The 12370-nt window shown below is 58.1% G+C and overlaps 2 protein-coding genes across 2 annotated transcripts; both read left to right on the plus strand.

Annotated features, from left to right (window-relative positions):
* The first annotated feature begins 151 nt into the window (after window positions 1-151).
* On the plus strand, window positions 152-1489 carry LOC102021261. The gene is made up of 3 exons (XM_013505867.1): window positions 152-201; window positions 395-1120; window positions 1415-1489. The coding sequence occupies exons 1-2, from the start codon at window positions 152-154 to the stop codon at window positions 1101-1103; spliced, it is 759 nt and encodes a 252-aa protein (XP_013361321.1). The 3' UTR covers window positions 1104-1120; window positions 1415-1489.
* Window positions 1490-1534: 45 nt separating this feature from the next.
* On the plus strand, window positions 1535-11705 carry Ndufs6 (NADH dehydrogenase (ubiquinone) Fe-S protein 6, 13kDa (NADH-coenzyme Q reductase)). Its single transcript, XM_005407059.2, has 4 exons — window positions 1535-1690; window positions 2388-2441; window positions 9976-10098; window positions 11193-11705. The coding sequence occupies exons 1-4, from the start codon at window positions 1583-1585 to the stop codon at window positions 11256-11258; spliced, it is 351 nt and encodes a 116-aa protein (XP_005407116.1). The 5' UTR covers window positions 1535-1582; the 3' UTR covers window positions 11259-11705.
* The last annotated feature ends 665 nt before the right edge of the window (window positions 11706-12370 follow it).

The raw sequence follows: 12370 nt of genomic DNA on the forward strand, positions 1-12370 counted from the left end.
CCTGCCCGGCCCAGCTCCCGAGGGCCGCGCTCAGGTCGCCGAGCCTGGGACCCCCACCCGCTCCGGGGCCCCGCCCGCCCAGCCGGCCCCCACCACCGCGGTCCTCCGGACACGCGAACTCCGACCTGAAAAGAGGACGCCCGACCACGCCATGCTGTCGGCGCCTGCGCCTTCGCGAACAAGGGCGCCTGCGTCTGCGCAGTGGGCGACGAGGACGCCGCTGCCAGGAAGAAGAATGGCGGGGCGAGGAGGGCGCAGAGACCGAGGCGCATGCGCGCTTGGAGTACCACGCCCCCAACACGCCCAGCTTGGGTTCCTGCCCTACCAAGGAAAGAATGCGCAAATAGGATCGAAAATGCATATCCAAAAAAAAAGCGTATCCAGAATGAGAAAGAAATTGCAGCCAATTAGACATAACAAAAACTGACAAACACCGACGTCTAAACAAAAAGTGCAAAGTCCACTTTTCCACGTGCCACCCTGGCAGACTCGAGGGCTCCTGGAAATACCCGCCAGCGGCCCTCTCTGGTCACAGCTCCACTGCCTTTCTCCCACGAGAAGAAGAGCTCCAGACGTGCAGAGAAAGGGAACGAGCCGGGCAGTGGACGCCGCTAGGCCGCCGCCCAGGCTCTGCGTTGCGGGGCTGCACCGCGCCCACGCCACCATTTAGTAAGAGGTCGGCGGGCGCAGAGCCCTGGAGCTATGTCTCCCACCGCCGCAGCCCTGAGACGCCTTTCCCTTCCGGGAGGCTTTCAAGTGTGTGCTCCGCCACCTCCCAGGCCTGCCGGCCGTCGCTGAGCCTTTGTTCCCGGGGTCGCCTGGTTCCCAGGCTCGGGCTGCGGAGAGAAGAGGACGCCAGCGGGCCCATCCCCTCCGGGCGTCCTCCACGCACGTGTCTGAGCCTGGGCGCCAGCGCCGCGCCCGCCCTGCAGAGCCCGGGGGCCGCGCGGGCCGCCTCTTCCCTCCGTGGCGGGCCCCGTGTGACTGTCGCCCCGCAAGGCTCTGTGAACCGTTCCCACACCGCCATCACAGCGCAGGGCCGAGGCCGGGGAGAGGCGGCCGGGTTTGCGGCTGGAACGTGTACCCTGGTCGGCTCCAAGTAAAGCGAGCCTTTCTCCAGGTGTGTTTGCTGGCTGGGTGAAAATAAACTGTAGTTGACTGGTCGCTTTATTGGGGCTCTGTTGCAGAAATCCCGAATGCTGAATATCTGCTACAGGAACACGTTTCTGGTTTCTTCTAAAAATCGATTTCTTCACCCAGTAAAAACATTTGATATTTAAACTTCTCAGGATTATCCACTGCCATGAGAATATAACGCATCTTCACTTTTCAACTTCCCTTGCCTTGTCCCCCAAACAGGAAGGGCCAGGGAGCTACTAAGTGCTGAAGGCTGCGCACTCTTATTGGCTCTTAGGTGGAGTCCCAACCAGAGGCTGCACCTGCCGGGGAGACCGCAGAGCGCATGCTCAACCTTCGCTCCTCCTCAGGGCGAAATAAGTCTCGGGAGCAGGTCCCCGCCTGACGCCATGCGCGTGCGTCGGCGCTCAGAGTGACGCCCGCCAGGTCAGGGGTCACCGGCAAGATGGCGGCGCTAGTGACCTTCCGCCGGCTGCTAGTTTTGCCCCAGGCGGTGCGGACCTTCGGGGTGCGGATATCGCCCACTGGGGAGAAGATCACGCATACCGGCCAGGTAACTGCGGTACCCGACGCCCGTGGCTCAGGCCCGGGACTGGACAGTGGCCAGGGCTCTCGGAGAGTGGGCGCCGGGATAGCACCGGCGGGGCTGCGAGTTGGGCCTGCGCAGCTGTCCCTCGCGTACTCCCGCTCGGGGTCCCACACGCGCAAGTGCGGGCGACGGCTGACCGTCCAGTGATTCCCCGCGGGCTGCGGGGGCCGCTGCAGAGAGCCGTCCGCGCGGAGTCTAGCCCCCAGACTTTTGGGTCAGAGTCTTCGATGATTGTGCCGTATTAAATCCTAAAGTCTAATGACTTGAGGGTCTCCTGAGCTCCCAGCAGCTCCCAGCTATCATGGTGAGCGGACAGATGGAAAAGAGTGGACTAGAATGTCCCCCAGTACCTTTAAGGGGGGAAATAAAGCTGTGAGGGCTTATGTGAAAGGAGGTTGGGCGTTCTTCCTCTGTCAGGACCTGCCCTGGGCTCGACCTTCCTGGGTCACTCAGGCTTGCTGCCCGCCTTTCGTATCAACCTTACGGGGAGTCTCGCTGACAGATGCGATTGCATGCACAAGTAGATTTTGTCTTCTTTTTTACTGGCTCATTGTCAATGGCCTAAAATGCCAAGAAAAACACTTTTCTGTAATACTTAGCTTGATGCTAAGTGACAACTTTCAGAATTAGGCAAAGTCACAGATGGTCTTTTTTCTTTCAGGCTTATGACGATAAAGACTACAGGAAAATTCGGTTTGTAGGTCGTCAGAAAGAGGTGAGTAAAAGAGCCAGTGAAAGAGTGGTAAACATTCATAAAACTTACACAGGTTGAGCATCCCCAATCCAAATACCTAAAATCTCCAAAATCCAAAACTTCCTGCACATGCATATGGTGCTACAAGTGGTGAATTCCACACTTGGCCTCATGAGATGGGTCTCAGTCAGAACATACTAAAATATTTTATGTAGTTATTTTGAGGCTGTGTGTAAGATGTAAAGAAACACTAATGAATTTTGTGTTTAGACCCATTTCATCCCCGAGATATCTTGTTATGTATATACAAATATTTCAAAATCTGAAACACTTCTAGTCCCAAGCTTTGGGACAGGGTGTTCAACCTCTGTCACCAACGAGAAATAAAAATTAATATATAAGACTTAAATCCTCCCCATATCGCAAGCACCCTAGAGGAGCTTGAATTCTGAATATTAATAGTGTTTATTTTTTCTCTCCAAAGTATTTAACTTAGTGTCTATAGCCATAGCATCCTAGAACCATTTATACATGAGAATGATCTTTTTTTCATTTCTGTGTCTCAGAGTATTCTTTTAATCAACCCTTGGGGTGTGCTTTCCCCAGTTTTCACTGGGTAAGTTAGGCTGTGTTCTCACAGGGACACTGCAAGCTGAATTGACCTCTCTGAGTGGGTCTGATTCCTCCACATGTTGCACGGGAAGATGGGCCAGTTTCCACACCCAGTCTCCAGTGCTGCTGGAGAAGGGACACTGAGTGTGGACTCTTCTGCTGAGATAAGCCTGTTTGCTGTCTGACTCCCTCCAACCCACATCCCCAGCCTGATTCTCCCTGCTGTTGGTTCCGGCTCAAGCTTCCCTGAGCGGTTTTCATCTTTCTTGTTCACCTTAAATCACTCTTCCTGTCTCAGGGGTCTCCAAATCGGTGCTTCTCCTTTCCCTCTGATCGTGGCTGCATTGTTTCTTCCCACTGCCTGGTATTCCCATGATGCCTCTATCCCAGAGCTGCAGGGCATTCTGGAGAAGCTCCCATGTTGGCCACTGACCAATACAATTCATGTTCTCAGCTTTCAGCCAGTTGACTGCTGTGTGACTGATGGGTAGGGGCAGAGAAGTTTGTATTTTCCTATGGGCTGTTTGCTCTGCTTCTCGAGTGCTGGCTTGGGAAGGAGCATGGGGCCGCTCTGGGTTCTGAGGAAGAGTGGTACGAAGTGCCTGATGTCTGTCAGGTGTGCTGGGGAGGTGTGGGTGGTGAGTCCGCCTCACGTGGGCGGTAGCTGTGTGTATTTGCAGGCCTCCAGGCTTCACAGCGACCCGCAGTGCAGGTCGGTGCCTCTGAAATCTCCTCGTATGTGAAAAATTCTTGTAATATTTGTCATTATAGGCATCCTGAGGGATAATGCAGAGCGCCTTGCATGCTCCGAGTGTGACTGGACCTCCTCCCTGTCCTCAGAAGCCTTCTTATTTCACTTCTCAGCCATTAATGTGTCCCTGGTTTCACTCCTGCTCGCACGCTGCTTCCCTGGTCCCGAGTGCTGTATTTTGCACCATGGAGCCATGGCATCGGGAATGGGGCGTCTCTTCTTCACGCAGGCAGGACAGTGAGGCTTTCCAGCTAGGTGTGGGAACGTGACGTTTGGAAGTTGGTGCTGTGGTGTGGAGAGGGGAGCAGGCTTGTGTTTTGCCTCTGGCAGGGGCGTCATGGAGGAAGGTGTTGTCTCAGTATAGGTGCCGGGTGTCTTGGCACTGACAGGTGGTTGTTCTGAGGCTAGTGCTCCTCGCTTGGTGGATGTTGTGCTGTGCAGGCAGGCCGTGGGCTGAGTAGTCGGGAAGCAGGTGGGCCCTGTAGCCTGCCCTGACCCTGGCTTTGTTTCTCAGCACTGGTAGTGGCTCAGCAAGGGTGCACAGTGCCTGTCACAAATGCCTGTGCTGTAAATTCTGTGTGTAGTTCCCGGTGGGCAAAGCAAAGGGTAATTCAGAGCCCTTACAGATGAGCAGGCAAAGGCAGCTATGGGAACAGCAAGGTGAGTGGATGAACCACAGGACAGAGCCCACCTGGCCCTGGTGGATGCAGCTGGCCCCGCCAGTGTCCCGGCACCCCTGTCTGCTGCAGTCTGGTGAAGGAGGGCGCACCTTATGCCCTCCAGGTATGCAGCATCTTGCCTGGGAGGTGGCGTCCTGCTCAGGCTTTACTTCTTTCAAAAGAAGGTACTCTTTAATTGTATTTTTAATTTAAAAATTGCTTAAAAATTGTTTTTGTGGGGGATTGTGCGGGGGACCCAACCCAGGGCCTTGCTCATGCCAGGCAAATGCTTTACCGCTAGGCTTACCCCCAGCCCCTAAGAGATTATTTTTAAGGCATTTTTAGGTTTGCAGAAAAGCTGTGAAGAAAGTGCAGCATTCCCACAGAACCTCCTCGATGAAAGCGTACTGTGGGCGTGGCGGGAACCTCATCCCTGCAGACCGCGAAGGATTCGTGCACCCTGGGCAGATGCAGCCCGTCTGGTACCCTCTGTTGCCTTGGCACCCAGAGGCACTCGCTGCTGCACACCAGAGCTCTGCCTGTTCATCCTCCCTGCGCCACCCCCGGCCACCTTGAATCTGTTCAGCGGAACGGGAACCTCACCCGAGGGCCCCAGCGGGGAACAGGACCCCGGTGTCGAGGTGGCACTGCAGGAGCCCAGGCAGCTTCCCTGCACAGTCCCTGCCAGTCCTGACTGGACACAGTGGTGGTCCTGGGAGGGGACTGCTGCTGTGCTGGAGGATGCCCCCCAACAAGGGTGGAACCAGAAGTCGGCCAGGGTGGGCCTGGGCCACCCCGAGTGTCGGCTGCCCTGCTTGGAAGTGACACCCTGCCCCATTCCTCTGCTGCCGGCAACAGGCGCTTCTGCCCTTCAGTGCTGATGCAGTGGGATTGGAAGTGTGCCCACAACTCTGGTGGGGGGCTGCCACTGTCCTTGGGGGTGTTTGCTCCCCAGTTGGGTGCCCTGGCTTGTGTGGTGGGTCCCAGCTTCCACACTGCTTTCTAAGCCCGGCAGAGCCTCTGTGCTGAACTGCGCGCAGTGCTTGGGTGCTGGTGCGTGGAGCGGGCCAGTGCTGGGGTGCCGTGCCCACTGGCCCTAAGGGCAGGCTTCATCTTGAGCTCTTGAAGATGAGCAGGCTGGAGTCTGTCGTCTGTGACCACTCACAGGGGCCGGCCTGGTGAACCTGTGTGACCCTGGGACCTCACTGCCTTTCTGTTCTTTGGTAGCAACGTGGAGGTGAAGCTACCACCAGTTTTAGGGGTGCAGATGAGCAGAGTGAGGTGCTCCCACAATACGACGCTGCTGAGCCGCAGCAGGGAAGGGAATTCTGAGGCCGCGCGGGGGACACTGTGCTCAGGGGTGTACAGTGGGTGCTGTGACCTCCCTGAGTGCTGTCCCAGAGGCTGCGTGCTCACAGACAGTGGAGCGGAGAGTGCGGAGCTGGGTGGGGGACATCTGTCTGGAGTAGGGTACAGTTCGGAAATTCTGGAGGTAAATGGTGGTGATGTTTGCACAACACGGTGACTGTACTAAATGTCATTGGTTCGTGCACTTAGAAGTATTACATGCTAACTTTTTGTGTGTATTTCGCCACAGTTTAAAAATTGGGGAGGTAGTTGCAGTGGGTTGCACCTGCAGCCCCAACTCCTAGGGAGACTGAGACAGGAGGAGGCTGGAGGAGAGGACAGGCATCTTTACCCCATGTGGGCCGCTCTTGCTAGCTCACCAGCAGGTCATGTGGGCTCTGAGGCATGCACAGGTGTGGCTGTAGAAGCCCACAGGGGTGACCCTGGTGTGCTGCGGAGGGAGCAGTCACTACCCAGGACCAGAGCAGGGCAAGGTGGACACCGAGGAGTGGCAAGCAGGGGCCGTGTGGGGTGCTGAGCTCTGGCTGGAGATGGCCGCTGGGTGTGGGCATGCGGGGAAGACTGGCCGAGGGGCCCTCGCCCACATGCCCTGCCTTCTGGTTGGTGACCCAGGGGCCGTGACACAGGCCTTGGCTCGCCTTAGCAGGAGTGGGAGCAAGTCTTCCCTCGCTGTCTGTGTGTGGAGGACTGCAGGGCCTGGAGAGTGGGTCCTCCCTGCCTACCATGCTGCCTCTCTGCCGAGCCCCGCCTACTGGCAGCCCCAGATGCCGCAGATGGCTTGGTCACTCGAGCATTTTCTGCTGTTGCTTAGCTTTCAAATGAGTTTGGACGAAAACTTCAGTTGTTCCTGTGATCTGAAACTTGTGTGTGAGCATAGACGTGTGTCTGTAAGTGAAGTGTGATTGTTCACTAGCACGTGCTCTCGGCAGTGTCATGCTCCTCCTGTGGAGTTGGTGCCTGGCAGAGCAGGTCTTTCTCTTCCCCGTTCCCTGCCCCCACCTCCGTCTCTTGACCCCCTTCCCATCTGAGAAAGCTGCAGTTCTGTTTCCTGTTACCTTCTATTTTGCTCTTTATTTGTAGCTCGGGTTTCCTGTATAAGGGAAAGTATGTGATATTCAAGCTTGGGCTTGTGATCTGTTCACTTACCATCGTGGTCTCAAGGTGTAGCTGGTTTCTTACAAACCACTCAAGTTTACCCTTGTTTATGGCGGAGTAGTGCTCCCTGGTATGTAAATACCACACTCAGTCTGTCGTCTGTGGGACATACAGGCTGCCAAGTGTGGTCACTGGTGTTTGTCTTGGTTACTTTTGTGTCGTTGCTGAGACAAAATACCCAGTGCCCAAAATGAAAGAAGGAAAGGTTTATTTAGCTCACAGTTTGTGGAGGTTTTAATCCATACTTGGCTGGCTCCAAGGCAGAGGGGCACATGGCAGAGAGCAACAGTTCATGGCAGTGGAAGACAGCAAAAGCAACAAGAGCAAAAGGGAATAGCAGGCAGGAAGAGAAGCCTCCCTTCCTCCCTTACATGGTATGCAAACTACCCGCCTCAGGCCAGGTGTAGCTCTCATACTCATAATCCCAGTGCTGGACCATGGATCAATCAAAAACTCCAGAATCCTGCCCCATGACTGCTTGAGGCTTTGAGAGGACATCCAGACACAAATCATAACATTGTTCATGTTAAAGAGATCTGGTGCTTTTAACAATTTAAAACTTGAAGACTTCCTTTAGTGTAATCAGTATTTCACAGATCATTGACATTGATCGCAGTAACTTTCTTTTTGCGTTGGTCTTGATACTGTTTCATAGAATCACGTACTTTATCTTCACTAGGCTTCACCTCAGTTTCGTGTGAAGGAGTAGGCTTATTACAGGAGGGGTCACTCCCCACAACATGAGGTAAAGAAATAAAAGCGGGCTACATGGACAGTGAATTCAAGCCTGAGTGACTTCATGCCAGAGCAGTTGATTGTCGAGAGGTAAATGGAACCGTGGTTTTGTGCCTGCACGCTAGCGACAGTTACAGGACAGGTTGGATGTTTAGGATGTGCAGGACTCAGGGTGATTTCTCTGTTGATTCCTCCTGCATCCACAGTGCTGTTCTGCCCCTTCCCGAGGCAGAAGTAGGGCGGCGCTGGGAGGCGTGGCACCGAGTGCTGTGGCTCGGGCGGATCTCGTGGCTGGGTGTTCTGCTGCTTGTTCCCCTCTTCCTGCGGGCTCATCCAGCAGGAGTTGGAGGTCTGGGTCTCTGAGGAGCTGCCTGCAACGACTGGAGTGTAGCATGGAGAGTCAGCCTTGTGCCCTTTGTCTGGAGACGCTGGTCCCTCCGACTGATGGGGCCTGGGAATTGTTAGTGCGACCTTTGTGACCCATTGTCATTTTGCTGAACGCCGTTTTCCACAGGCAGGGCTTCATTTGTGTGGGTGCCGGCCGGGTGCACAGGTGAGCTGCACGCTGTCCTGCCCCGCGGTAGGTGTGGGGCAGCTGTAGCTCTCAGGAGGACTGAAGGGGGCTGGAGGCAGCATGAGGTGTGTGGGTGCCCCCCATCTCTTGCAGGGAGGGCAGCACATGCGGTGCAAGTGACTGTCAGGCTCCCTGGAAATGTGCGGCCTCAAGGGTGCGACTAGTGTGTGCCTTGGAGCCTACGCTTGGGCGGCAGCCCCGGGTGCTGTGGCTGCATCTGCTCCCCACTTGCCACCTGAGAGAAAGCCGTGAGGCGAGCCGCTCAGGGGAAACCACTCAGCCCAGCCCCCTGCCGCAGCCGTAGGGCTTCTGGGCAGTGTCCATGACCCCGAGCAGACGGCCAGGCCCCTCCTGAGCCAGGCTCCTAGCGACTCTGGCCTGTGCCCCACCCACCGCATGTCCCTCCGTGTGGCGGTCCTGGAGCCTCCGTCCACTTGGTCAGGAGGACGTGAGGGATGGTGTGTGTGCCGGGGAGGTGCTCCCCGGAGCTGGGCTGGCAGACCTCGCCTGCCGAGGTCAGCATGGGTCGGAGAGGGCTGGCTGCCTGCATGCCCAGGAGGGCGCATGGGGCGGGGCGTGTCCAGGGTTAGGACCCTGCAGGAGGAAGCCGCTCCACCCGGCACTCTCTCCCTGCCACAGATGCAGACGGGGCCTCGGCACCCACCTTGGCTGTCAGACGTCAGAGTGGTGGCTCTGACTGAGGCGCTGGGGTCAGGGCACCCCTGGCAGAAGCTGCCTGCCCATCAGATGAAGTAGCTGTGGAACAGGAGTCTGCGGTTTCCTCTTCCAGGGTGGGGGTGTGGGCTCGGGCTGTGCTCAGCCTGGCTCCCCCTGCGTCCATCCCCGGCCCCAGGCCACGCGGGGCAGATGTCCGATGCCGACATCGCCCTTTTCTCAGGTCTAATGCTGTGCCAGTGGACACCTTTAAGAGTGCCAACGTGGCACCAGTGACACGGTCACACCCGAGCCCTTGCACAGTCCCTTAGCTGGCTGGCGGGGCTCAGGAGCCTCAGCCGGGCCCTGTTGGTGTGGTTGGACTCGGGGTCCGGCCGAGCCCCACACGCTGGCTGGCATGGGAGGCCCCTGAAGCTTGAGTCAGGCCTGGCTGCCTCCTCGCTCCCTCCTGTCCTTTCCTCAGGATGGCATCTGTTCCTGGTATGCTGGGCATGCTCTCAGGTGGGCTGGTTTGGTGTTGGTGCAGGGACATGGGGGTGGTGTGCGTGTCCCGGCAGGGGACAGGATGTCCCCTCACTCGTGAGGCCTGAGAGGAAGACGCCTGCCTGGGTGCTGCAGACTGAAAGTGCGTGGCCCCAGGGGAGCGTCTGTGGGTCAGAGAAGACGCTGGGCTCTGTCCCTGAGTTCCGCCTTGCAGTCAGGCCCATCCTGTGTGGAGCCTGCTGGGTGTGGATGTGCGTGTGTGTGCACGCGCGCGTGTGTGGGGGGGCAGAGATGGGCCAGGAGGAGTCCTGACAGTCACCAGGAAGGGGACAGGGTGAGGTCTTCTGCCCGGCTCCTGTGAGCATGGAGGAGGGTGTGTCAGACCCCTGACTCGGAGGACTGCATTCTGGGAGGAGGGCAGTAGTGATCATAAGGTCATGTGCTGATGGGTGTGTATTGGGCGGGCCCCCTGCCGGAGCTAACCTGTGTGTAATGCTGGGGATTTTGCACTTGTCTGTGTAAGTTTGCCTTTTCTTGTTCTAGGTGAATGAAAACTTTGCCATCGATCTGATAGCAGAGCAGCCTGTGAGCGAGGTGGACCAGCGGGTGATTGCCTGCGATGGCGGTGGCGGTGCCCTGGGCCACCCCAAGGTGTACATAAACCTGGTACGGAGCCGATCTCGCCATCACTGCCTACTCCCCTGTGCCCTCCGCGGCTCCTGTGGCCCGTGGCGCGCCCGGGCAGCCACCACAGACACAGGGGCGAGGGTTGGGTGTGCTCGGCTCTGCTTCTGCCTTCCCCTTCTCAGCAGCCTCCTCCGGCCTGTCCTCGCTAGTCCCTGTCTAACCTGCTGGCCTGTGTCAGGCCACAGCCTTGGGGTCCCGGGCCCTCCTCCTTGGCCCTGGAGCTGGAGGCCTCCAACCGTGTCCTCACCGGGCTGACCGGTGGGTGTCCTGGTCTCTTCTGAGGACACTGGTCATCCTGGTTGGGACGCAGCCTGGTGGCCTCGTTGGCACTGAATGCAGGCCCGTGGGGGAGACCTGTGACCTTGAGAGGGGCCTGTGACCTTGAGAGGGGCACAGTCATGTAGCCCTCACCGTGTAGTCTCGCATCGCACACAGGACGCAGGGGAGAGGACAGAGACCAGGGCGGAAGACGAGCGGTGACTTCTGCCGGCTCAGTGGCCTGTCGTGGAAGGCCCTGGCTCCGTGCCCAGTGCCACAGAGAAGAAAGGAGAAAGGGAGGAAAACGGAGAGAGCTGCAGTGCGCGTGCGGCCTGTGCTGGACAGGGGAGGGCTCTGCCTTGCCGGGCGAGGTGGCTTCCCGGCCCGGGGGCTCCGGCCTGGGCTTTGTCTTCGTGGCGCTGACCATTGCTCTTCCCTGTCTTGGCGTTGTCATCGGAAGGGTCAGCATAGCAGGTGTAGGCTGGAGCGGCCCAGAGCGGGGGCTGGCATCCCGCGTGTCTGGTGTCCTTGGGTGCCTGCACTGCCGCTGTCCCCTGAGGCTCAGCCGGCAGGGGTGCAGTCGTGTGCCTGAGGTGGCTGTGTGGGGACAGCAGTGTGCTCAGGGTGACTGCGAGGCCCCGGCCCCAGCCCTCAGGTGGACGCCAGGCTCGTGGTTCAGTCCAAGAACCCTGTTCAGATGGGATTTTTAGGCAACTGGGGGTTCTGGCAGGAGCCCCATCTTTTCAGGGCCTGATGTCTGACTGGATTTCAGGGAGAAATGGAAATATGAGGTCTTTCCTTTTGGATTTTTTCAGGACAAAGAAACAAAGACGGGTACCTGTGGCTACTGCGGCCTGCAGTTCAAGCAGCACCATCACTAGCCGGGCGATGCTGGAGTGCGCGTGGGGCGCCTGGGCCTCGGCCGGGCTCTGGAGCGGAATAAAGGCCTGCATCTAGCATGTGGGCGCTGGCGTTTCCTTCCTGGCTCAAGTGTTCATTGGACCGAGTGTCCCCAGACCCCCTCCCCTGGCCGCTGCTCACAGAGCCTGGCAGGGAGGCCGGCCCAGCTGTGTCCTCGTCTGCTGCAGGGTGCGGCTGCTCCCCCAGCTTCACCGGAGCTGGGCTCTGCCCGCTTAAGAGAGGGGACCTCACAGAGCAGGCACGGGGTGAGGAGGGTTGGGAGGAAGCCGCTGTCCAGAGGTAAACCCACCGACGGCCGGGCCACCAGGTCTCCCACCGGGGCTGTGGGGGGTCATCAAGTGACGACCTTTTGCCAGCTGTGGTGTGATCAAGAAATACTGAGAACATTAAATTTTTGTGAAAAAGTGTATTATTGTAAGAGATACCCTGTCAGGAACCCCCTCAGAACCCGCCCTGTGACTTCACTCTTCCGTGTCCGTGGCACTCTCCGCAGCTCTGGAGCCCCCTGTTCTGTCTGCAGTGACTGTCACGGCTGCCTTGTCCTTTCCAGGTCACTTTGACTTGGGAAGAGCCAGAGCCGCAGCAGGTGGAGCTGGGGGGTGAGGCAGGTGAGGGTGCACTGCCATTCTTACGAGCCTCCCGCTCCCTTGTGTGGTGTTCAGCAGCAGTCCTTGCTGGTGTCTTGTTTGGTTTTGGTTTTAGTTTTTGAGGCGGTCTCAGTGAGCTTCAGGCTGGCCTCAAACTCAGCGATCCTCCTGCCTCACCTCCCGAGTGCCGGGGTTACAGGCCTGCACCACCATGCCTGGCTTCGTTCTGATTTTGAGCACACCTTGTAGAGACACCCAGGCGGCTGGGCCAGCGGAGCGTGGCAAGGCACTCACGGGTGTCACAGGAGCCCTGGCTTCTTGGGGCCGCCCAGTTGGGCCTGGAGTCTGGGCGGGGTCGTGGCCCATCCTCTGTCCATGCAGCTGAGCTGAGCGCAGCGGCCCAGTGCCACCCCCCCGTGGCCCATTCCTGTGGCCCCAGCCGCTGCAGTGCCGTGTGTTCCCGGAGCCCCCAGTGCCGTCCCCTG

Source organism: Chinchilla lanigera, unplaced genomic scaffold, assembly GCF_000276665.1.
Source record: "Chinchilla lanigera isolate Chin_1 unplaced genomic scaffold, ChiLan1.0 scaffold00103, whole genome shotgun sequence".
Classification (NCBI taxonomy): domain Eukaryota; kingdom Metazoa; phylum Chordata; class Mammalia; order Rodentia; family Chinchillidae; genus Chinchilla; species Chinchilla lanigera.